Here is a 27,202-nt window from a genome sequence, read left to right on the forward strand (position 1 = left end):
AAAATGTCCCTCTCTTAAACCTGCAGCTTAGTCGTGACACTGATTACTGGAAAGCTACACGGATTTCATAAAGCCAGAAGAATTTAATCTGCTTCTACTGTGACTGCGTGAAAAATCCACGCATGACACTTAACATACACATAAATTACATAAATGACTCGCTTTCCCAACTATATATGATAGATAACCTTATCTTTACTCATTTGGAAGCAATTTCATTTCATACCGCTCGTCCATCAGCCTCAGCGAGTTCAAACACATGACACGTTATATTGCTCGTTGTGTTCACATCCTCCCTCTCTGAGAAAAGTCGATAAAGTTGCAAGCGAAACAATAGAAGGGACAACAAACGAGAAGAAGCTGAAGTATTTTCACAATGTTTACAATAGTACAGCACGAGACAAAAGAAATTCAACACGGTATAAAATAATACAGACTTAAAGGAGAAGGCTCAGAAGACACATTATAAAGGCTCCATTACAATGGCTTGTTTGTATAAAATCAGCTCACATTGACCAGAAGGTTATTACCACTCGTTGAGATTGTTTTGGGGTGAAAACCAAGTGTTCAAATTATCTTTTCGAGAAAGAGAGAGCAGTGCCTCTTGTGAATGGTTTGCCTTTTTATACAATAAAGTTTTCGATATTCAATTCAGGTGATCCCTTTTCTTCCCCGATGCCTCTTTCCCAGCTGTGAAAGGCAGCTGTTGATGCCAAAGAGCGATTGACTCAAAGAGCTAACTCTTGTCGTTTTGCTATTCATCGCACCAAATTCAAATCAAGCAACATTTTTGAGTGCACCTCGATCAATGTATCTAATTAAGTATGCCGCGTCGCCCTACCACTGAGTAACAATGGGAGCAGATGTCTATAAGTGCGTGAGCTGTTGAAGTTTCCTGCTGCAAATCCTGGAGGATTATCTCACTGCACTAACAACCACTAAGCAGTAAGACGACGGCGATAAGAACGCTGTAAGATAAAACTTGTTGTGATGTGATAGTTGGCGACGCCATTTTTATCTTTTTTTAAATACAAACCCAGTACCTCATGTATAATATGTTACGGGAGATAACTCTTCCAAGAATCTTGAGAGTCCATTTTACTTCATGTGTTGTCAAAGTATACGTTGGGACGCAATAAATATTTACCACCAGACAAGAGAAACTGCCTGGCTCGTCAGTGAACACTGAAGACATTGCGGCCTTGTTAAGAGGAATCAGTCTGCTCCGTACATCACTTCCTTGTTTGCACTGGAGAAAAAGCTTTAGTCTGTTCCCTTGATGTTGTCGTGTAGATCATTTGCTGGTCACATAGCTGTGGTCTGTTTGATGCTGTGGAAGCTGATCCTGGTTGGAGACGTGGGGATGGACATGGCTCGTGCCACTCTCACTCGAAGGGCGTGGTTGTCCTGCCAGCGGTGCCACCTTTTCCTTACTGCAGAACGTACCTGAAATGTTGGGGATGAATATGATATTATTGTCATTATTATGGATGATTTGTATATGCAAAGAAGAGTGAATGTTATAACTCAAAACTGGGATGTCTTTTTTGTCAAAGGGATAATTTGGAGTTTTGGGAAATGCCTATATTTGCTAAATGCGAAGATAAATATCCCACTTATGTTTTTATTAAATATGAATCTACAGCCAGGTAACAGTTGGGTTAGCTTAGCATAAACACTGGATAGAGCTTGTTTTGTTCTTTCCAAAGGTAAAAAAAAAACTACAGCACCTCTAAATCTCACTAATAAACATGTTATATCTCCTTTGTTTAATCCACACAAAAACCAAAGTGTAAAAACAAATTGTGACAGAGCTAGGCTAACTGTTTCCCCTGTTTCCAGTCTTTATGCTAAGCTAACCAAACTGTCTTCTGTCTCGAGCTTCATACTGAACAAACACGTTGTATTTGTTTCAATGTCAAACTATTCTGTTAGCGTTGCATCCTACAGAGAATTCAGACAGAATACATGATATAAACTATTTGATTATTAAAGAGCAATATGTAGGTTGAAATGCTTACAGAAATGTAGTTTAGGTTAATGGAAATAATCATGTTAAATGGATTAAAAGGAAAGTTAATGTGTCTGCACTAAAAATAGTAAATATTGTTGATTCAAAATGTATATGAGGAGAAAATAGGCATGCTCTCCCCCGAACAAAATCATCTTCCTCTCTTGTCTCCCTTTTCAAATCAGTGCAGGACAAGAAGACAATTTACTGCAAACAAGAGAACTCATGTATGCACTGAGCACCACAATCTAAATGTCCGGATCTCAAAGCTATCCCTTAATGCCACACCATTGCTGTTGCCACAGACAATTTTGAACTTGTATTAAATGAAAAACCAAAACGTGTGACTCACATTGTTCACACTTCCTCATTAAATTAGCCACATCTCCACCACTGATTTTAATCATGCTTCACAATTACTGACAAATGTGTAATTCTTGTAATGGCATTAATGACTTCAAACTGCTGGAAGTCCAGCAATTAGCTTTCATCGTAATTAGATGAAGATGACAAAGGATTTATTTGCATATCTAATCAACATGCTACAATTTCAATGCTGAGAGATCTTCTCAGTATTGTTTTCGCTTATGAAAACAACCTGACCGTGCCCCTTGCTTGAACTTAGCAAAAATAAATATAACTGGAGGGTAGTTAGTAAAAAAAACACGACTAAACAAATCAAGGAAATCCATGTAGGGCTCTATTACGATCATATATCAAGAAACACACTGACAACTTAATTAAATTCATAAATACTGAGTCTTTTGCAAAACTCCAGTGACTCACCTCTCCATTTAGGAAGCAGTAAAACACTGACACAAAGAACCCCTGTAGAGTACAAAGACAAGATTACTTTTAAAAGAGGTAAATGCAGCTTCATCAGAGAATTCAGATGGTGCATTCATGGGAAGAAAAAGAAAAATGAGGTGTTCAATTTCGAGAGCGAATTGAGTCATGCCAAATATAATTATTGACTATTAAGAAGCTCTGTATAAAAACCCATTTTCCACCCACTCTGTCTCAAAGTTAAGCACAGAAGATGGAAAGATTTTAAAAAAAAAATGTCCACAGAGCAGTAATCATGCCCACATGGCCCTGTTAATCCTGTCATCGGAGAGCACTGAACAGGAGGCAGGGGGGCCACATTGTGTGCAGGCAAAGCCAGGATGCTACTTCAAATCATCTTCCCACAAGAAGGCTCAATTAGAGGCAAAAGAAGTGACACAGCACTGCTGTAAAACACATTGAGAAATCTGTATGACTCGCACTGTTCACTTTGTGCACTGTGTGCACTGTGTGCACTGTGTGCGTGGGTTCTCGAGCGCTGACCTATGTCACACAACATCAGTATCCTTAGTCTCACCTGAAAAGACTGCAAAAAGGAGTTGAAATAGATGAAAACGATTTGTGAGATGTCGTCCTCCCCCGGATTCACAAAGAAGAGTATGTAAGTGATGCCCAGCAGAGGCAACAAGACCAGTGTTGCTTTCACTGCTTTCCTGTAAAGACAGGGATGGAAAATCAGCAGCTTTATTTGTGAAATGTCTCAAATAAGAACTTGGATTTCATCCAAATTCATTTGGATTTTGAGGTTCTGCAGCTCCATAATCATGACCAGCTGTGCAAAGCAAGAGATTTACACATCACAGAAAATCCCATTGTTTCCCTTGTCATATTTACCGCACTGTTTATAATGTTCTTGTAATTCTGGTGAAAACGACAGCATTTTGAAAGAGCCATCCTATTTCCTATATCAACAATTTATTCCTCCACTCATTTAAATCTGCATGGCTCACGTCATCATATCTGTCCCACCAAGTGATTGTGAATCCAACTGCAGCCTGTAAAGCCTAAATTGAAGTTGTCTGAGCTGTGACTCCACAAACTCACTCAAAATAATCCCCCAGGGAGAAAAATACACTTGAAAAAGTAATCAGAGGTGAGAAAGCAAACTCATGCACAGAGGTTTGCCACCTCCAAAGATGACTGCTGGGGCCAAATGAAATAGACTCTTGCACAAAATACTGCAGAATAAATAATGACATTGTGCTGACTCAAGTCAATTTGTTTCTGCAGACTTTAGAAGCAGAAGCCATTAGGAAGATAATTGATCAGCTCTGGCAGTGATTTCACTTTGTTGTCATGAACATTGGAACCTTTGATCCACAAATATCTTCTCTCTTGAGAGGATTTGTTTGAAATTAAGTCAGAATTTAAACGGTGACAGTAATTATAAAGGTTAATATTAATTTGCTCTCTAAATCAGTTGCTGTGATGCCAAAAACAGAAGGAGAAAGTGTCATTTCTACATTTCTGCAATCATTAACTCACCTGTACTGTATTGTTTCAGACGTGGTTGAAGCTCTTAGTTTGGTCATGAGAATTCTTACAATGTTGAAGAGGAAAACAAAGTTTATCTAGAAGAAAAAACACACAAAATAATTCGTTTTGACCCCAGTGCTAATGGCTTACTTTGCAATATACCAAGAGCAATTTTCTGCAGCCAACATACTCCGCTCATCAAATATACGGAGGAGGAGGAATAGAGGGCAGACACAAGTCAAAGCCCCCTCCTCAACAAGAACTGGTCGCCGGCGCCGCACTGCTACATGCCGGTAACAGCTAGTACCAAACCATTAGCGGATACTTTCCCATGAATACAATTCCCTATTTTTAGAAGTTTTATGCGTGGAAATGCCTGAACCCATCAGCAACATTAATTCCACCTTTCCAGAAAGCTAGAAGCGCGATGGAAATGGCTTTCACTATAAAAGCATTTTCATTTAAGATCATATTTTTCCATCAGTTCAAGCAGGCGTAAGGGACAGATCTTAGTGTAAATTGTGAATGAATGGTTCCAACAAATAATGTGGAAAATAACAGCAGTGGATGTTCAGTTTCTGTGTTACCACTCACCAGAAGCACAAGAATAACTGGTCCCTGGTAAATGTAGTCCATATATTTTCCAGGTTCTTTACCAAACCAACATCTGTTGACAGCGGAAAAGAAATAATCAATACCGGAAAAATATTAGTGTGGAAAAAAGTAATTGTTTGGATACTTACTGTTCATTTTCATAATATAACTTTCCTATGGCCCAAGCTATTATTATAGGGCATGGAATACCTGGAGTGAAGATATAAAAAAGTTAATGTAAATCGAAAATGACAAAAAACATTTAAGTATAAAGGGAACAAAATTTGATTGGAAAAGAAAGTGATGAATTAATGTAGCAATCCACATTTGGTAACCTAACTTCAAACGGCAGAGGGAGTTAGAATAATGAAGGTGAAAACCACGGATTATATATATTTATTTTACCAACAGAACCTTATTACTTTGAGCAACTTGATCAAAATGGAGGTCAGGCTCCACCCCCCCCCCCCCCCAAAAAAAATGAAACATGTTCTCACTTTTTTCTCCTGAAGTAACAACATTTTAAACCTAAAGTGGCTTCATAGTCACATGATTACTAATGTCCAGTAGAGAAATGATGGATATATGTATCTGAAAAACAGATGTTCTGAAGAAGGTGAGTATTCTCAGAAACTGTGTCAATGTTAATAATACATTTAGTGAAATGCCTATAATGAGATAATGAGATGACATATGTATGAAAACCATTTTCAAATCCTCTCAGAAAAGAAACTGCAGAAAGTACATGACCACATGTCAACACTGATCTGTCACATTAACTGGAGCTGTTTGGGGAACGCACACCCAAGAATGAACTGCCGGTCACGGGTCTCACATGATTTGAGGAGAGGATGGCCACATATTTGGCTGTGGGGATTTTATTTGATCAAAGACCCAGTGTGCTTGAATCATCTGTAATAAAATTCAACCATTTGAACTGCGGGTGCTGTCATCTTCCTTTCAAAACAGACACCACTTTTAGGGATAAAAGGATATTTTTCTTTTTTTGCAATTTAGATTTATTTTTCCATTTCTCCCCTTTTCCACACTAGCTCACTTTGCATCAACTGCAGTCTAATCTTTTCATGTTGACGTGGTCGGCCTTTTAAAGCTTTCTTTTTTGTGTGACCAAATGTTATCGGTGTTCCCACCGCCATCCCCACAGCGTTGCATAAACAAACAGATATACAAATTATATACAGTATTCATAAGTACAAAAAAGAGAGAGGAGCAGGGAGCTACTCTGCCTCAGCATTAGCCCCTTTTTCTTAAGATGAAAGTAAAAAAAAAAAAAGAAGAAGAAGTAAAGCCCTCTGGAATATCGCACTGCTACACCAAAGCACTCATGACTTCAGTTCAAGCAAAGTCTGCTCCAACAAGCAATTCGTTCTTGACTTTCACCCTGCCAGTATGCCGACAACCTAATTTACCTTCTCAATAAATATCATTAGCGAGTGCACAAATCAGATGGTGACAGAAAACTGAATGAAACTTTAATTGAGCTGAAAAGCTCTAAATCTATTTCGATCCCGCATCAGGCCTCTGGTGGAGGATAGATTTAATCTGCCCCACTTCCATCATTTCCTCAATAAACTCTTATTAACAATCTCTCAAGAGTTATATCAGAGACACAATGAGAAATATAATATCGTCACTGGCTCTTGGTTTCCACAACACAGCAGTTGTAAGAAAGAGAGAAGAATATAATTTGGACAGATTGTATTTATAGTATAAACTGTATAGTCCATACACTACGGCCACCCGTTTCTGATTTAGTATGACTCTTAAATTAATTTTAATTCATTGTATTACATATTAAGTTAATTATAGCTACATTATTCCTTTATCTGCCTCTAACCTTCATTAAGCCATGTTTCTTTGGCTGCACCGACATGTGAATTTCTTTAGACTTTTCACACATGAGAGATATCACTAATGACGGGTATTGATTACAAAAAAAGGAAATATTCTTTTTCAAGATATTGTGTTCACTGAAAATACACCCTACTGGGTACGTGGCTTCACATATTTATTGGATTAAAACCCAAAGATCATATTTAGTATAAAGTTGCAGGAGTAAGACGAAGCTGCACAGATCACTGTGACTAATCCCAAGGAAAAGCTGTCAGTTACTTGACATTCTAATCACATTAATTAAACTACATTGATATGATGGATATATGCCTTTGGTTATTTCTATTTTAAAGCCAATATGAGCTTCCCAATCATGTCATCCATGTGTCATTACTAATCATATGTCATCTGCTGGTCATCTTTTTATTTTTCATTCCTGTGTCCATAAATCTCTGAGTCAGTTTAGCATGAACTCGATGCATTAAAGTGTGCGTTTAGTTTCCTTTCTGCAAGAACACACAATGTCCATTACATAACAGACAGACAGAGAGGAAATGTCAGACTGGCTCAGGGAAGCACACAAACATTCCATGTTTTTTCTGCCTCAAGATGGAATATTTCGACACCATGCCTTGCTAATGCTGTACAGTAGTTTAAGTCAAGGTGAGCATCGATAATTAATGTGGTAATACTGGGCATCTGCTACAGTGCATGTTCCAAACTCATTCTATCACTGGAAGTCAAGCACAAACAATTACATTGTCCACACTTCACTGGAGCTCTGTTCTCTTGAAATTAAAGTACCATCTTGAGTCTGGGAGCACTAAAAGGTCTCACTCTGCTTCTCTCGCTGACCAGACTTGAACTGCTTTCAGTGAAGCAAAAGTTCACTTTGGACGGGGGAGAAATATCACAGAACACTGTGGGTCAGCTGTTCCACAACCTGGTTTCAATTTAAATCGGCACTTGTACAACGTGTCAAATTCTGACCGAGATCATTTTGGGCAGATATTTACAATATTTAAATTGATGCAAGCATCAAAAAATACTGAGTTAATCCAAAACATTAACAATAAATAAATCAGTCATGGAAATTCAATCATGAGCATACACCATCTGTTGGAGAGGATTATGTGCAACGATTGAAAGCTCTAAAACAGCAACTAAACCACGACTGTTTCCAAAGTCAAGAACGAAGTTTGAAACACAATTCGTTATCTTGATTTGGAATCACTGAACACCAAATACATGTCAATCTACCAAATCAATGTGTATGAGGCCAGAGAGGATCAAGATAAGCTGGACATGAATTGGGTTTTGTAATAGGGCTTCTCCTTCTAAGTCACGTAGTCGGCCGTTTTATTCTTAGTCAATTAAGATTTCTTTGGTTGATTTGTAATTTTTTATGCTTTTTTTCATGCTGAATAAGTTATTTCCAAGAATCTTATGAGCACAGGATTTAAAGTGGTGTTTAATTCTTTGTGGACAAAGTCAGTTGTACAGATCTGTTTTAAATCAACTAATTGATTAATCGACTAAAATGTTCTTTGGCTGAGAACAGATTCAGATTCTAGATTGCAATTTGAATTCAAATCCATTCGTAAAACTATTTTGAAATCTAGAAAATCATGTTAAACCAGAAATACATTTTTTTTAAACATCATCATCTACATTGATTTAAAATAAAAGATATTGTAAGTCTCCCAAACTGTATCTTCCAGGCCTGAGTGAAGTGTTAATGCACCGTCAACATGGACATACTCACACCAGCCGATGAAAAGGAAGACCCACTTCCTGAGCTTATCGGTTGAATAAGTCATCACGATGGCTGTGTGAAGGTAACATCCTTCAACAAACATCCAGAAGAAGTTTGTCACCACAAAGTAGTTGTATATTGTTGTAATAAATCGACACCAAGGCTGAAAAGAACAACAACACCAGACACAGAGTTACTTGTAAATTGCAATAGAAATATCACATTGTGTATAGCTTATCTTAACATGTCTTCTTTATAAAGAATGTGTTGTATATGTGTGCGCCACCCAGTGAAACAAAGCGTTTACCTCATTGCTCTCATGGATATTGTGGTCGATCAGCTGAAGCAAAAACCACATAACGTTCCTCAGTATGAACGTGGTAATCAAGTTCCAGTGGATGATGTTTCGAAGACATCGTATGCTCCTTTACCCCAAGCCAAATAGAAAACATGGGTTATTATCAGGTTATTCTTATTTAGATTCTTATTTAATAATACTCTCCGTAAGTTATTGGCCAATCATGTCACAGATAGAGGCTCCCAACATTACATGCAAAACGTATGTAAAACCTTTTATTCATTTATTTTCTACATCATTTCATGTATCCAATCAATTCCTTTACTTCCTGCTTGTACTATACCCATGGACGCACAGACTGCAATCACTGGATTACTTTGACACTGAAGAAAATAAAAAAATCTGGAGATTTTCAGGCAATTTCTGGTCTTTTTTGTCCTGTGATTTCTAAGCAGATTTATGGACGAGCCAGATTGAAGATTGTTCCATGAAATCTAAAGACATTAGTCTTAGAACAAGCTATTGACTATTTCGGTCTTTCATCTAAAGAAATCAATACTTGAGAAGCTCACATTGATCAGACCATAGTGCACAACAAAGCTGACACTGTTCCCGCTTCATGTTTGTTATAAAATGCCCAGTGTGTCTATCTGAGGCTGAGAGCTCCAGCTAAGCCGCATCTAGTCGTTTTTACATAAGTGAGTTAATGATGTGCAGTCCAAGGATATTATGTGAATTTCCCCGATTGTCCTCTACGAGGTCTCATGCATACAGGACACATTTAGATAGGGACTATTTCTGTACTTGCCTTAAGCACAAGAAGAGAATGAAGGCCACGACTAGAGCTCCCACAGAGATACAATGACCTAGGTAGTTGATGATCAGCGCAATTTTGTAATGCATTGGATATTTTCTCTGTAAGGACAACACATGAGTTACTTGATAATAAAACAAAGAGAAGAGGTTAGGAATACAAAAATACATGAGTAGAACACAAGTACATACAGTATATATATATATATATATTTATATATTCATATCTATGCATGTTGTTTTGAAGTTTAACTAAAGTCAGAGAAAGCATAGATATATGTGTGTGTCATCGACACATTTCAGATGTCACGATTTCAAATGATCTGAGAAAATGGAGCAAGCTTCAGAAATAAGGAGACATGCTGTGAGGTAACAAGGCCAAAACTCATTACATGCAATACATTAGTGTTCCAGTTTGGCCTTAGGCGTTGCTTTTATAGGGACCCAGACAAGACTGCTCCTATGTATTTGTTAAGTAGTTTAGCCGCACGACATAGAAAAATAAAAATGCATTTCAGGAAGTGTTAAGCAGTCAGAGCACCACATTACTTTTGCTAGATCTGATTGGTATTCCACGTGTTCCATTAGTGTAATTATGACAAGCTGTGATGAGCATTTTTCTGCGACGCTTATCCGATTGCTCACAGAATGAAGGACATAGCAGGATCGCTCCTGCGACGCCTTACTTACCTTCTCCTCCAAAATAGGTTCACAATTGGAGTAATTGCTCTTCAACGCCCAGGTGCCATTATCCATACATTCCCTGTAAGCACTCCCTGCAAGAAAAGAGTGAGGAGCACGGTTGAGAAAACGATGAAAGTGTACCGTAGCATTGTTGCTAACATAGATAATGTTATACAATACTGGTTGATCTCTAAGTTTGTCTGTTCAAACCTCACATCTGTATTCAACATCAAGGTCAGTGATATTGTGCAAGTGTACAAAGTATGGAGGCAAAAACAGCCGTGTAATTTCTGTAAACTCAGTCCAAAGTTGAGCACTACTACACAGAATACCAATTCAGCAATTCACATTTCATCCATGGTGGGGAACTGCAAAGCCTCTTACTGTCAGTTTATTTGCATATATTTCAAAACCCTGCATTCCACAATCAACTTTGAACTGATTTTCATTTTGCAGTTCCCCGCCACGCGTTCGTCGGGTCCTTTTATCTCTTTGACACAGAAAAATATTTCTGGAGTCGGGTGCAAACAGAATAGAAGAAAATAACCTTTTATTGCTGCTCTATTACGATCAGCCACTTCAAATGATAATGTGAACCACTCTGATGCTAAGATATACATCATAGCTGTAGGGTTGTTTCTCATTGTTAATGACAACTTGCAACAATTACGGGCATGCTGCGGTCAGAAGCTACAACTGTAATTTATACTGTTAGAAATAATAATACTAATATTTTAACTACTACTACTAATAATAATAAACAAACAATAATAATATCGATAATAATGCACAGGTCAAGGTCTCCCATATCAATTTCATGTGATCAGTTTTTTTCTAAATAATCAAACTGTTCAACATTATAACGTAAATGTGTGCTTAAATTGCTTCCAATTATGCTATTTCCTGTGAGTATCATCCTCGGGCCACGATGATATTACCCTGAACGGATGAACGGATGAATGAATAAATGTGTTTATCTCAATGTTCAGATAGTTGTATATTTTTTTTTTTGCCCTCTGGGATGAGTAGTTTAGACAGCGTAGACTGTTGTGTTTGTATTCATTCATCTTATGTCAAAGATCTTTGTAAACCACAAAAAAAATATGGTAGATGGTAACAAGTGAGGAAAACCTCCACCTCAGAAGTGCCTCCAGCGACTCTTGGAGCCGTGGCAGCAGCAGAATACGATCCTTAGCATTCAAACTAATGTTGCGTAATGTGACATTTGTATTTGGAGAGCAGAAAACTGCTTGTGGCAGCTAGAAAAAGAGGAGCTAAAACAGCACTTTCTGGACTGTGACTAGACGATGCTTCGTGTCGCTCATGAAGGAAAATCACAGTTCTCAGCCGCTCGAGCCGTTTAGCACATCGATCAATCAGAGTCGGATAAATCATTCAAGTAGTTGACTGCTTGAGTGGAAGGTATGAATCCTGAAACGCAGTAGAACAGTCATTTGTAACGCATCCTTAAACACACTGTGCTTGTTTGTTTGACTACCCCACCATGTTCATTGATCACTTGTCATGTGGCATTTATAGAGTTGCTGTGCAGTGTAGGCAACCATGAGAGGACTGCTACTCTCTCATGCGTGGTTTGAACATGAACTAAGGCAATAAAAGTTAGTTATTATCATTAACAAAACCCTATTAATTATGTTCTATCATTTATATTTAACTGTTTTCCCCATAGACATACAGTCTGTGGTTTTACCTGGGGCTGGTTTAGACTGGTGAGTGATAAGTCAGCAGGCAGTCAACGGCAGTATAAGGCAATAATAGGTGTTTTGAGAAAGTGTGAGTCACCGCGACCACCAGAGGTCCTTGAGCCTTGAGGAATGCAGCCACAACTGGCCACCCAAAATAACCCTCATATTACATTAGCAGCACAAAGTGCTTCCCAGATAAAGTTTTCTCACTGTGTTTGTGAAACAGGCAGCTGTTGCAGAAATAGAGGAAGAGGAGGAGGTTGTCAGTTGTGTCCCTGTGAACTGTTCCGCTGAGGCAGGACTGATTCATGGCACTGGTGCAGGGAAATCACATTTCTGACTAACCATCTGTGCATTTACGCATGGTGAAGCTATTCTCTTCACATTTTATATTCACACAGTTAAAATAAAAATCATTGAATTCTTTTTTTTCCTTGGGTTTCCAGGGCTGCCATGTGAAGGTGTTAACAATGCTGGAACGACCCGACACTGTCCACGCTCCAATCGTGTAATGAAAGAAGAAAAAAAAACAAAAGAAATGTGCGATTTCCAACTGACTCGCTCTGTGCCAACATTGCCTCCTCCGCCAGCCACCGTGCCAAACTCTCTTGCTTTTCTTGGATGCACAAATAAATACGTGCAAACAAACACAGTAGGATTGCTCAAAGATTGGACGGTTGGAAGCTTGTTTCTCAAGATAAATGTTCTTAAAATTAAATTAATGTGGAGTGGTTCTTCAATTGGGGATTGAAAACTTTTATATTTTGTGTTGTATATTTGTGAAACATTCTTCATTGCGGCTATGCTGGTACTCTCAGCTGAAACATTGCTACACGAATAATACAGTTCCACATTTTGCTTTCTTTGTCTTAAATTTGATTGTTCTGTGCTTTAGTTTGTCATCTGTGCTGCTTTTGAGCCGGCAGGTCGGTTTCCTGATGACATGACGTACGCCTCCTCATAACACCGAGCTGCTGCTCATAGCTTATTGTAAATTACCCAATTGTTTCAGCTGTGTTTTGTGAAATAGTCGGTAGAACAGGAGCTTTCTTTTCGGATGAGTTTCAAATCGTAGTGAAGATGAAAGGCTACGATATCTCAAAGTCAAACGATGAAAACTGCTCATGTGAGCCACACACCTGAGCCAGTTACAGCAGCTTTCCTTCAAGCCACCTGAAATGTAATTGTGCGAGCTGGGGACAGAGTATAGGCCATAGCTTAACAGCATTGGAATCTGGCAGCTCATTGCGATTTGATGTTTCATTTAATCAGCAGGAAATGGTGCAAAGCCGCTGTGTCATCTACACCGACGTCAGAGTGTTTAAGAGAGGACATGAAGGAGCCAAGAGGTTGCAAACACTCATTTGTATTTTGACACATAACATGATGAAGGAATAGTAACAATTCAACCTTAAAAAGTCTTTCATAGGAGTTCCCTGGAGCATCTTTTTAAGCTCTGTTTTGATTTAGTTTTTTTGTGTTCATGCTTTTCTAATTGACGTATTCTTAATATAGCACGGCTTTAAAGTGTGTTCAGTCTCCTTCTCAGCACCCCAGACAGCCATACTAGGAGCTCCTAATGGCAAGCGGATGCATTCACTCTTGAGAGCTGCTTTGGGAAATGTGTGTAAGCATTTCAGAAAGTTCATGCTGTTCGAAAACTTTCTTTATTTGTTTTCTTATTCTTCTTATTATTGGGAAACTGATCCCTGATCATTCTGTGTAATCGTCTTCCATCAATCTTTTTTCAATAACTTCAATACTTTCCATTCCTGAAAGACAGGAATGGAAAGTATTTCACAACTTAGCTCATCTCTATCACTGTGTGTTTTGTTTTTTTTGAGGGGCGCCACTTAAGCACAGATTTTTTTATATTTGTGTGATTTAGTTTTTGGGTCATGATTTGTTTCACATTGTCAGTGATTCACTCTGGGGCTTACATCTCATCTCCAAGTCTGTTGTTTTTTGCTTCCTTTGTGTGTGTCAGTGACCTCCCATGACCCTTTTGTCTCAGAATGTAAATGTCCTTTTTCAAAGGGCAAATATATAAATATATATTTTCTTCCTCACATATTTCTTGTATTTATAGTCAAGCTGGAAAAGGAATGCCCTAAGTGATGTGTTTGCCCAAAACCCATAACAGAAGACCCTTGTGACAGATTAATACGTAAGTAAATCACATATAAAACCAGGAAAAAGGCGCTCCCTGTGATCAGTATAATGGAAAAATCAAACTGTTCTCTAGACTCCAAATAGCACATCTTTATGACCCAGACAACCTGCGTTTCAGATCATAAAGTGTTAGTCTCAAGTGCCTAAAACCTGTCAGCACAATCATGCCAACTTCATTCACAACATAAAAATGCAAACTGTTCCCAAGCCCTTGATTGACCCAGGTTTGATCAAACACAACATGGCAGCTAAACCAGTAAAATAATACTGTCCTGCTCTTGTCACATTTACTCTGTTATACATTTTTGACAGAGGTGCTAATCCTTTCGAAGCTAAACAAAGTGCCTGGCTCTAGCATTATCAGTACACGGTCCAAAAATGACTGGATTGCCAAAAATACATCTCTGGGAGGTTTATCTTGAGCAGATAATGAAAGCCAAGTCACACATGCATGAAAAAGTATTTAAACTTCGCTCTGAGCTTTAATGTTTCCTGGTGCATTTGACTGCCGTCTTCTACCAGTAATTAGCACTTCATTGATACGCTAAAGGGAAAAACCTGTTAACTCATAGCCGACCCTGTCTAATTAAAAGTCTGTTTGTTTTCAAGGATTTTTCGTGGAATTAATTATGTCCTTTGCATTTCTCCAGAAAAATCAAGCTGTTGCATTAAACTGCACATGAAATGAGTGTTCAGAGGGCTTATAACTCAAATACACATTTGACAAACTGTGCTGAATATCTTTATTTTGTCATCTTTTCCCTCTGTGAAATGTTTGACACAGACTCTATTCAGGGAACTGCCCAAGGGGAGGAAGAGAAGACGTTTGAGCTTTTTCTGTGTCATGCACATCTGTGGCTTGTGCAGAAATATCACTAACATATTTCCGACGACAAAATTAGACATCCTCTTCTACTGTAGATGATTCTTGTAGATTAAAATAGATCTTGGGAACTATTTTAGTTGGAGACAGTTTGAAGAAGGAGCCAAAAAGAAGGTGTAGAATAGTGCAAGGAACCTGCTAGAGCAGAAATCCCACCGTTGCTTTACTGTTTTCTCAGTGACTGTAAGCCTCTGTGTCATTCTCTGCCTCCTACAGATGACAATTAACATGGCAGTTGGAGATGTGGCTCTAGAAATGCTGCGCCAGGTTTAAAGAGAGACATTTGTCAGGGTGACTGGGTCCTGGAGCACCCGCAGGGACCAACAGACTCAGCTCAGGACAACGTCCAGTGAGCCAGTCAACAGAAGATGTATTTGGCTGCTTGACTGCCCAACCAGCTGCTACCATCATTTACAGTGACATACAGTTGCTTATTCCTTCTCCTAACCTCCATGCTGCATAGATCAGGGATATCTCTCTTGACAAATTAGCGGCAAATCAGCAAAAGGAAACCTAAACCCCACACTGGGTAATTTTAAGTGGCTTGAAAAAATGCATGTGTGTCATGCAGTTTCTCTTGAGGTCTCTGTTGTGTTTAGCTGTGTCAGCGGGGGAGGTTCACTTCACTGCTTTTGGCTGAAAATGTCTCTTCCTTGCTGAAATTTCCCCTAGCGACGTCCATCAAGGAGGGATAGGAAAACAATTCATAAAATGTATGAGAAACCATTTTCAAAGTGTCAAAGGCAATAACAGGTCATTGGGCCATGCATTTTTAAGGAGGTCGTATAACAATCCTGATGTAAATAGTTAGCTTGAAGTGTCTATGAAAAACAAAGAGACAGCTGTTGACAAAGATCTGACAAACTCTTTTTGCATTTTTGCATACAATGGCCCCTAACTTCAGTTCTTCAGTTTCCCATCTGGAAAGTTTGTAAAAGGCTAAAAAACAAAGGCAATTAGCTTTCAATGTAATACCCTCATATGAAATTACAAGCTCTCGGTCTTGAATTTTTCATCAAGGAGAAAAACAAAACTGGCAGTGCAGTCACTAAGAGAAGCCAGCTGGCAACATGTTAAAACGGCTCAATCGAACACATTCTTATCATCATTCTCTTTCTGTTTCGAGAGTCTTTAAAGGCAGATTTTATGTAAATAGGACACCTGCAAAAGCAGCTTCATGTTGTTAATATCCGTATTTTGGAAACAGTTTTGAGATAACCCAAAATCCCTCAAAAAATCTGTATTTGCCACCCAAGGGAAATACAATTTCTACTCCCCAGATATGGGAGTATTATGTCATCCAACAATCTTTGTCAATGGAGTCGAATACTAAATAAAAATCACCCAGACATAGAATATGTTAATAACTGGCATTACATCCATTACAAACCAGGGATTACATGCATCAATGGTGACGTAAAAGATTAGTCTCAAATGCACTCTGTATGTCAGAACCTCTTGATTGTTGTACTGACGTGTTGTTCTGCTGAGCAAAATATGTTGGCTAATTACTTGTGACGATCCATTAGTACATATACTTATAAGTTAAGGATATAGATGTGCATTCCCTCTCTATATCCACTGTGATTGGTACAATTCTGAGACACAGATGTATGTGTCAGTCTACCACTTTGGTCCAGGCTGAAATATCTCAACAACTATTAAATGGATTGCTTTGACATTTTGAATAGATTCACTCTCCCCAGAGGATAAAACTTAGCTAAGCTAAGATGGTGGACATTATGGCAATTAAACAACACAATTTAACATTGCCATTATTAGCATGTTAGCATGCTGATGATAGCATTTAGTTGCATACAGATGCAGTTCTTTTTACTTCTTTACTATATAATATTATCAGAGTCATGGTGATGTCTATAAATTGCTTGCTTTGGACCAATAGTTGGGGTGACCGGTTTGTCCTGTGTGACCTTTCACCCTGGAGACCGCTGTTAGTTCCCCATGTGAAACCAGAAGCCAATGTTGGTTTATTTGTCACATAACTTGTGTACTTCAGTAATGGCACTTCCGTATTTATTTTAACCCAAACGATGATCTTTTCCTAAATCTAACCAAGTCGTTTTGTTGCCTAAACAGAAGTGGCAGCAAATTATATTTTGTATTTTTTCAGCTTCAATTTGGGCACTGTCAAATTGCGAAATAGAAAAATGGCCAAATGGAATATGGCTTGTGAAAGTGCCCTTAGTCTTATTATAGTCCCTTTTCACTTGATTCGACCCCAACTGTAAAACTCTTTTCAGTGGGATTGCAGCCTTAACTCCAGCATTTTTCACTTCCTTTTTAAAGGGGTTAACAAGTATTCTACAAACTTGGCCCAGTTGGGATTGCTTGTAGACTTCTTGTCCTTTCAAAACACCTTCTTGTTCAATAAAACAGCTGCAAAACAAACACTTCTTTTATCCTTCTGGGTTGTCACAGATTATTGTGATTGTTGTATTTCATATTTTCAGATGGACTCTGCTGCTCCACTGTGCTGCAGAGGTGATTTTCTGTCGCAAAATACAGATGCAAACTTGTGGAAATTAAGCCACTTTAGAAAGAATAGCTTGTTCAGTTTAGGGAGGCCAAATTTTAACCAGTTTTAGAGTTTTAGAGGTTACTGAACACCTTTGTGAGATGTTTGTTTAATCTCTGTTTTAATTTCTTTGGAATTTGACGATATTCCATGTCTCTTAATTCATTCGTAGCGATGGACCTGCATATTTATTTCCCCTGTGAGCGGAGTGAGGCAAGAACTATGATTGGCACTCTCATTACACTTGATGGTTCATTGAATTTCATGAATGAACTAATGAGATGGAGTGTGATGTACATACATGACATATTGTATTGTATTACTTGCGTCTGCCCTGAGGCTGTGAAGCGATTAGAGACATGGTGGATCTAAATATATCCTCTGTGGTAAAACAATAATGAACCTGAAATTAAATGTTCTTTTAGAATTTGATCAGTATTACTCAGATGTCTAATAGGGTGATTATTTTCCTCAAAGAGGAGAGTTGAAAGTGAAAAGAAAGCAGCTTTTCTCATTTTAATTCAAAGGATGGGGGCGGGTTTTGTTTGGGTTTCAGAGTCAGTCGGCCGGAACTTCAGCACACATGTAGTCAGAGAGGGAGGGTGTCTGTACAGCATGCAACTGTTATTATTCCTCCAAGTAAAGGTTTTGTTTACTTCTCAAATATGCTGATTGTGAAGGTCATTGCTTAAAATGAAGTTCATGAACCCAGGAGAACATGTCAGACACATGATGCACACACAGTTCAAGGTGAGAATTGTTTTTCATATTTAGAAATGATGTAGGGCTTTTTATTGCTGGGTTAACAATGCCCAAGTTTATTGTTACAAAAACAAAAATATACTCTATTGTCTGAAGAAATGCACCGATACTGATAACCGTCAGATACTGACTCAAATAGTAAAGACAATGGACCAATCTGGTATCAGATACAGCTATTTTAATAAAAACAAAAATCACAAGACTGTGGAAACCAGCATATATTCACATTTGACAAGCTGAATCCAGAGAAGTTTTGGATTTATTTGTTTAAAACAAGAGTCTAAAGCCATGCTAGACTGTGAGGCTGTAGACTACTTTAGTAACAGTGCTTTGAGCTAAATGCTAATGTCAGCAAGCTATCATGCTCACAAAGACAATATTAACATGCAACTTTTTAGGTAAGAATGTTTACCATGGTCGTTACCTTATCTCATTATCAAATTGCATGGCATTGGCAATCCATCCTATAATTGTTGCCTTTAAACTTGCAATATTTCACCCCACCTGTTGTAAAAGGATGTCCGAATGTATAGAAGTCTATAAGAAAATGACCCTACTTCTCACTTAATTTGTTACCCCAGTGAACATTGGAAAGATGAGTTTATGATCTCAATCGATAGTTTCAAGTCTTATTCAATACAGCATGATGGTCATTTTGTAAATTATGGTCCCATTTAGAGTAAGATGGAGGAATGCTTTACGACTTGGCTACCTTGAGTTTGAAAGGTCGCTATCCCGGCATGGTCCACTCTGGGATTTGTCTGCGTTTTAATCTTACAGCTTCAACCCTTTCACATTGCATTTTTAGCTTCATTAAAACAATTTGAAGGACTTTTGGTTGCCTAAAAATGACGTATTCAGCTTTTGGTTTTTACTTAGCTCCGCCCTATTGTGTCACTACTGGTTACAAAATACCAAGATGGCATCGACCTCAAGGCTTCAAACTGGCAGTCCACAAAACCAACTGCTGACATTACGTTGACTACGTCCATTTCTTGTATACAGTCCATGGTCTGGATACAATTGGTGGACAGACAGACAGACAAAGAAAGAAGAATTTCAAAAAATGCTGATTATTTGATTGTCAAAACCGTTGCAGATTAATGTTTAATTGATTGATAAATTTAGGCCCCTTCAACTTCTGATTTGATCATTTCAACATCTAGTTTGATCTTTAGGATGGTTGAACAACTTAAGGTTTGGATAAAAGTGTGACTGGTACTGTAGCTTCACTGCACGTCTTATAAGCGTCACAAACTGCAATGGGGGGGGGGGGGGGGGTAGGTGGGGGGGGGGGGGGGGGGGGGGGGGTAAGTGTCAGTCTATCTCCTCTTGTTAGCAGGGAACACTGACTCTCTCTTTCAGAGCCTTGTGCCTTGGGTGATAACAATTGAAGCAGACAGGCCAACACAGCCTGAGGAAGAGTTGCTGGGTAACTTCTTATCACAGCTGTGCCTCTCAAGCTTTCCTGTTTTTTTTCACGCCCTCACATTAGTAATAACTACAATTGTAGGTCATAGATTCAAACGTTTGCCCTGTGTATGTTTTCTGTCAAACCTTGCAGCTGTACTGAAGTCAGTTTGTGGGAGAAAATGAGCAAACAGATGTGTGCTTCAAGTCTGTGGCCCTGATGGAAACTAACAAGCCAAACATGGAGTTAAGTGTGTTCGGATAATGACAGCATTATGCCACCGCATTACACAGCTAAAAAGAAAGCGTATGCTGTCACATTTTATAAGCACTTTATCCAAGTTATTTATAGCAGGTCACTGCGATAAACAAAAATTCTGTCTGAGTTTTATCATTAAAATCAAGCATTTCAATTGTATCGGTCCTGTGGACTTTTAGTATCACAATAAAGATTTGCAAAGTCTCTTTTTTATTGTCAAATATGTGTAATTCAACACTTTTTGGGGGAAATATTGTTCCAATACAGGAATTATGACATCCTTATACTGCACAAAGTTCATGAGGAGGAGGTTGCAGTGAAGCATGTTTATGCAAATAAAACAGTTAAGTAAGGAAGATCATGCTTTTGTTTGTCTCATGCTTCAAGACAAGTCTACTTTTCAAAATGTAAACAAAGAACATAAAATTTCTCTAACGAGCACTTTGAGTTGCCAAAAGGCAACAATAGAACTGAGAAGACATTGAGATGCAGTTTGAAAATTGAACTTTCACTTCAACTGCAAAATCAACAACAACAATCGAAACAACTGCTACAAATTAACTTTGTAATTACAAATTAGTTGTATGTGAATCTTTCTGATGCAATACTTCAGAATGCACATAACAATATGTGAATGTAAACAGGGCTAATCAAAACACAGAACACAGGGTTGGTTATTCAGTGACATTTGGAGAGGCTGTCAAAATAAGATGAGAATGACTGTCAAAGCTTAATGTATGAAACAAGGAATTTCATCATGTAAGTATTTATTTGTAAAATACCACTAAATAATCAATGACTGATGATGAACAATCCATTGTATAAATATTTTGCGCAAGGAAAAAAAATCAAAGTGTGACAATAAACATTACGACTGAGGCTTGACTCACATCTCTTTCTCAATACCTCAAATTTAAGCCTAAGAGGTCCATTCTCAACATTAGTAACTGTGGATGTGAGTATTGTATAGTGGCCTAAAAAAATGTCTCGTCCAAGTCTAGTACTATGGTGCAGTCATTCCCAAAGACTGGGTCGAGACCCACTGGTGAGCCGCAGGCGATTTCTATTCATGATAGAAAATAGCAGTAAAAATGGTCAGGAACGTTTATTTACCATCTTCTCACAATTTATAGATAAGACCTATTGAGCGGGTCACAATGGTTTGTCATGAAAACATAAACAGTAATGTGTTTAGGTCTGCTGTCGTGTATGTGTGAAGGCTGAACCAGTGGTGTGTGTAGCCAGTGGGGGGGAAATCTGCTGATTACCCCCCCTTGGGCACTTAGTGTGCAATGGCTGGTGAAATGTTTGCTACACACACACATGCTAACCCGACTGCTCTCTTATCTGACTGAGGACAAGTGGATCAGGGGGTACATTCACTGCAGGAGAGGTGCTTGAAAGAGGATTATGGTGCAATCACCGGGACGAAATGAGTGATTCTCTGCATGAGGAGCTGAACATGGGAAGTGTCTAACATAAGATGTGCTGTGGTTTGGAAATTTTAAACCGATAAATTAAGTGTTAAGTGTGTGTATGGCTTCAAAAGGTTACAAACATGGGATGTATCTTATTTCTCCACAAAGGAACTATGGGGACATATTTCAACTGTCATCAAACTTGAGCGGTAAACATTGGTGAGTCATTAGCTTATGCTGATGGTACACAAGAGTAACTGATTTCTTTCACACTACTTGGGTAAATATTCTTAACGTTTTAAATCAGTTACACAACCACGCCTCCCAACAATATACATTACATCTTCAGTCGCTTTGAAAAGTGAACCTGTTTGTGCCGACAGGGTTGTCCTGCAGCGTCTAACAAGTGGTTCTTGAACAATTTGAATAAGAGATTTATTCTTGCAAAAAAGCATCTCATGATTGCAACTACAGTACAATGTTTTGACATGAAAAAAAACAACAGAGACGCACTGCAAACTTTGAGAAAGCATGCCATTTTCATGTTTTAATGAAGAGACAGGTCTCTGTTTATTCACCACTTTACTTTAGTTTCATGTTTGCCTCTGAAAGATGAGGTATTGTTGCACAGACTCGCATCTAATTTCAAATAAACCATCAAGTTGTATCCCCAACATGCAGCATGATATACTATATTACTCCAGATAAGAGAATCAATAAAATTCCATGGTAGAAGAAGCAATTTTGACTTTGAGCTGTATTGACTAAAAGGTACACTGTGTGCTGACGGGATCAGTGACAATGAACAGAGACACACAGGGAGGAGGTGAGTTTAGAAGAAGCGTGATTCATAATTACGGTTACACTCTTAGAGGCTGAACAGAGAAAACACAGGTCACCGAGATATGGCTTGAATTTTAAAAAACTGGTGTCGATATCGTTCATCAAAAATGAATTTTGTTTTGCCTGATGCGTGACAGAAAACACATCACATGGTGACAAAGAATGCAGTGACAAAGAATGACCTGAAACCAGCTCTAAGAAATCCCTGCCTCAACTGTGGTGATATAAATTTCATGTAGACCAGAGACCTAAATAAATGCATACAGAAAAATAGGGACACAGAAAGGTTTAAAAATGCATAAACCTCTTAAGCCACTCCGCACAAATATTAATATTTATAAATGCTCAAAGAAATGGAAAAGAATGTGCAGCTCCTCACCTGAACAGGCACGTTAAGCCTGTGAAACGTCAGATTTCTGTAAAGTTACAATTTTGTTGACATATAACTTACTCAGCCCTTTCACTTTAAAGTCCAGTGAATCTACAAGGTTAAACCGAAGACAGAATTTGTATCCTCCACTGTTCAACAACTGTACAAAGCACAGGGAATAGTCTTGAAATAGAACAGTAGCCCACCATGGGTCATGCCTTTCAGAAATGCAGGCCTGTAGCATTACATGTTTACCTCTGAGACATTCCAAGGAGGCAAATAAAAGAGAATCTATTGTTGGTCCCAAAGGTCAGATACTGTATGAGGCCAAGGTGAGCGAAAACATGCATCCAGTTGGGCTTTAGGTTGCAAAACAGCGTGCTTTTCTCTTATTTCAGACTCTGTGTGTAATTGCACCGTTTGAATTAACGCTTGCCCCGTGTGATGTTTGGAGCGTACTCCTATTCTTAGTCTGACCTATTTTGTGATTTCGAATTTGAATTCATCCGTGGCTGAAAATGGCTGATGCCAATGTGACCCAGCAGCATGAGGACACCTCTCCTCCATTGTCTCGGGTGTATGATGCATGAGAATTATGCAATAAAGAGTTTGGTAAAAGCTTCACTAGTGTTCCACTCATACATTCACCCTAATACAGCGAAGTTAACACAATAGCTATGCTTGAACATGGACAATTATCTCTTTGAGGACAATAATTCAAATCTGCTTCATTTTTGTTCATCGTGCTTTTCCCCCAAAAAAACTTCATTATTTAACTGAAATTCAAGGGAATAAGACTGGGGAATACATTAGCACTAGTAGGTTTTGTTTCTGTGGTGTCTATGTGGAGATCTACTGGCAGCCTATAGCTTCACAAAGCGTTTAGAAACATGATAAAAAGATCAACAGGATCACACGGTGCAATGACTGAATAAAGTCGAACATAAACTCCATCTCCTCTCTAAACCTACCTCAACAACTATACTGTACGTGCCATAGACTTCACACAACTAACCCTGTTTTTGATACATGCAATAAGTGCATTCTAAGGCAAAGTATGCAATGTTTGAACACGTCACACTAGAATCTCATTACCCTCCCTCCAAATACTCCATGCTCGTGTGCATCACGGCCATGATCGACAGAGACTCTAATGCTCTCTCACGTGATCAAAAGCTTGTTAAGGAGGTCCATGCAGCAAATTCTCATCAGCCTCTTAAAATTCTTGCTTTTCATATATGAAAATCGATCACAGGCAGCTAAACCGATCAAGTCTGCCTCATTGGCTCCGATACAAAATTCTATGATGCAGAAGTCTATTATCATCCGCTACAGTTGGACAACTGAAAGTCCCAGGACACTGCAGTCAGTATGTGAAACGAGCTGTAAGATCATTTCAGTTATGACTGCAAAGTGGCCAAACTATAAAAACCCAATCATATTATTTCTTTCTTTGTTCTCTGCCTGAAACCTTTTTCATAGTGTTAAGTGCAGTTACACTAAGAGCTCTAATGCAGCTATTCTCCACCAATGGGCCCACTGGTGCTCCTCAGAGCGCTGTCTCGGGGGCCACAGCGGTACTGCCAAATACTTCAATTCAATTTAAAATATATATTTTTGGGGTAATTTACAAAGGCAGTGTTTTTTATATTCATACGTGCTGCATAATTTCCATAGTTATGTTTGCATATCATTACGTCATCAGGTAGAGACAAACTTCTTTTGTTAGCTGGCTAGCATTTCCTCGGCTGCAGTGACACAAAAGGGATACATGTTTTAAAAGAAGAAGTTATGTGGGAGACAACCCTGTAAAAGGTAAAATCTCCAAAGTATGTGGTGAGGAAATATGAGCCTGAATACATACAATTTTGATTCATAATGGCAGGCAGGACTGTGTGCGGGTAAACAGTGAGTTGCAAAAGGTTAACAAGCCCTCTCTAATAGACAAGCAAAATAAAAGGATTTGTTCACAGTCCAATCTGCTGTAGAATTAAGTCAACACTTTTTTTCCTAATTACCTCACTTATCGGGTCTACACAAGGGGGGGAAAAAACATCTGTCACCAGCGTCACTTTGCCTCAAAGATGCCATCTGTTCAACAATGTGACTTCATTTTCCTGAAAAGTTAATTTGTCTTTGATTCCTGTACTCATTCTTTCCTATTTGATTCGTCAAACTTGTTAAAACAGCAGGAGGAAACAAGAGTAGTGCAATCAACTCATCACCCCCGACAAAAAAAATGACATTAAACTCCAGTGCATTTCAGAGGCCTGTTGTTTGATTGGAAGATCAATTTTACAAAAACATTCAGTCACTGCAAACCCACCATAATATCTAATCAGCCTATCAGAAAGAGTACGACCCATGAAGCTGTCAACTAATGAAGGTGGATGTCAGAGAAGGCGTTGGCACACGTTGTCATGGTAAATGACTGTGCTTTTCACACTGCATCCATCAAACCATCAGGCATGCCAAACAAATACTGAGCACCAGCAGAGCAGAAGAGGCATCAATGCAGTACAGCAGGGTGTTTGTGTGTGTGTGTGTGTGTGTGTGGTGGTGGTGGTGGGGGGTTAGGACACTGCTCCACCTGAGTCTATTACAAAGATAACAGCTGTGTTAAATGAAAAATCCAGCATCCCACTCTTTTACTGTCACCCTGAACCCCTGCGCTCACAAGATATTTTCTGATGTTGTTTTCTGAAATTAAAACCTGCAATTTACTTCTCTGAATGTGTCAACAACTTCATCAGTCTTATGATTAATACACCAGTTACATAACGTGACACTGCTAGTGTGGTGGAGAGTTGTGAAACGCTGCAGTACTTGATAAAACTGTTGGATGAGACAGAAGGGGTTTGGAATTGCTCAGTCTTCCATGCCAGCAGATAGAAACTATCCATTCAGCTTATTGTTGAGAAAAAAGAAGCCAGCAATTTCAAATTATTGTTGAACTACAGATAGCAACAATAACTTTGGCTGCAATTTGGTGTCAAGACTTTACTCAACTGATTCCAAACTAGCTCCAAACCACACATCTATTTGAATACAGTCAGATCCCCCCCATCAGGCTATTCACAACCAATTGATTGGATCTGTGATGACAGGTGTGGTTACAACGCCATAAATTCAGCCATCTGAAATGTCTGTGATTCAGCAAAACATATGTGATCGTCAGAGACCTTGTAAACTTAAGTCAGTAGCAGATTTGGTGGCCCAAACTGCTTGTGATGGATTATATATATATATAGATCGATATATAGATCGATATATATATATAGAGAGAGAGAGAGAGTGTATCTGATGATAACCAAAGTGAAGAAACAAGAATTCTAATCACATTCTAATGATGTGATTTGCCTGAACAGCACACATGTTCATTCAGTTGCAGCTGTTCCAGTGACACAAGCATAATGATCATTGAGATTCACTGTCACCACTGCTCTACTTCAGAGCACAGAGGGGATACAACAGACCGAGTTAACACCAGACGTCCTCTGCAGTGCAATATGACACATTGTGATTTGTTTGATGAGTGTTTGCTTATACTTGACCTTCCATTTTCACCAAAAAAATTATGTTTTACTCTAACTTTTACAGCCAGCATATTTGGCTTCATTGTGCGCATTAAAAAATAAAAAATAAAGAAAAAGAATAAAATATATATATATATATATATATATTTGATGCAAAATAATTTCATCCAAATAAATACAGAAAATAACTTTTGCCATGACAGCTAAATATCTTACTGGTTGTGTTGTACTTCACCCCGTTGATGTACTCGGGGCAGGGTCTCTCTACAATCCTGCCGGTGCTGCTCTGCGGCCAGCAGGTTCCAATCTCATCGGTTGTGGCATTGCAATATAAACCTTAGGGAGGGGAAAATACAGTATAAGAAAACCGGACGCTTATAGTTTCCGTTCTCCGCGACGCAGCATCACTCAATATTGAACAAGATTTTTTTTTTTTTAAAGGAACTCCATCTTACCGTCAGAGCTTAGAAATGACAGTGAGGCGTTTTCCAAAAAAGTGTCTTGGAGCGCATTTATCAAACTACAATTTAGGTCCCCGAGCTCCCCAAATATGATCTGATAAATGGTAGCATCCATAGTGCGAGCCGCCGCTTTAAATGTTGTAAAATGAATCCGATTAAGTCCGAGCAGAGACGCACTGAGCCCAGCGGTGTTCACGGGCTTGTGAATCGGAGCAACAGTAATGACAAGTAGGGAGTCCGGTGCTCCCGCTGAGCGCGCGTTCCTGGCCAATCAGAGTCGCGCAATTGCTCATCCATCCACGTGCTGCAGCAACCAGGTGAACGACAGTTGCCACACCGGACTGACAGATCACGGGGCTTTGTCACTCTGACCTATCCCACGCCCCCGCTCAGCTCTCCTGTGAGTTGTTTTTTTGTGGGGAGAGAGTAATGGAACAGTGCGAGAGAGACCGCCTATAGAATACTAACATGACAGACATGCGGATGCCTGAAGCCTGAATATGTACTAACGATT

General features: G+C 38.8%; 1 protein-coding gene across 1 annotated transcript; it reads right to left on the reverse strand.

Annotated features, from left to right (window-relative positions):
* Window positions 1-1,305: 1,305 nt before the first annotated feature.
* Window positions 1,306-26,809, reverse strand: LOC306706392 (corticotropin-releasing factor receptor 2; the record flags this gene model as incomplete). The annotated part of the gene is made up of 12 exons (XM_079173461.1): window positions 26,683-26,809; window positions 26,444-26,563; window positions 10,339-10,424; window positions 9,644-9,750; window positions 8,845-8,962; window positions 8,547-8,700; window positions 5,077-5,137; window positions 4,928-5,000; window positions 4,343-4,428; window positions 3,375-3,510; window positions 2,798-2,839; window positions 1,306-1,446 (listed from the first exon to the last, which is right to left on the reverse strand). The coding sequence occupies exons 1-12, from the start codon at window positions 26,801-26,803 to the stop codon at window positions 1,306-1,308; spliced, it is 1,245 nt and encodes a 414-aa protein (XP_079029587.1). The 5' UTR covers window positions 26,804-26,809.
* Between the last annotated feature and the right edge of the window lie 393 nt (window positions 26,810-27,202).

This window comes from Pholis gunnellus (genome assembly GCF_910591455.1).
Source record: "Pholis gunnellus genome assembly, chromosome: 14".
NCBI lineage: Eukaryota > Metazoa > Chordata > Actinopteri > Perciformes > Pholidae > Pholis > Pholis gunnellus.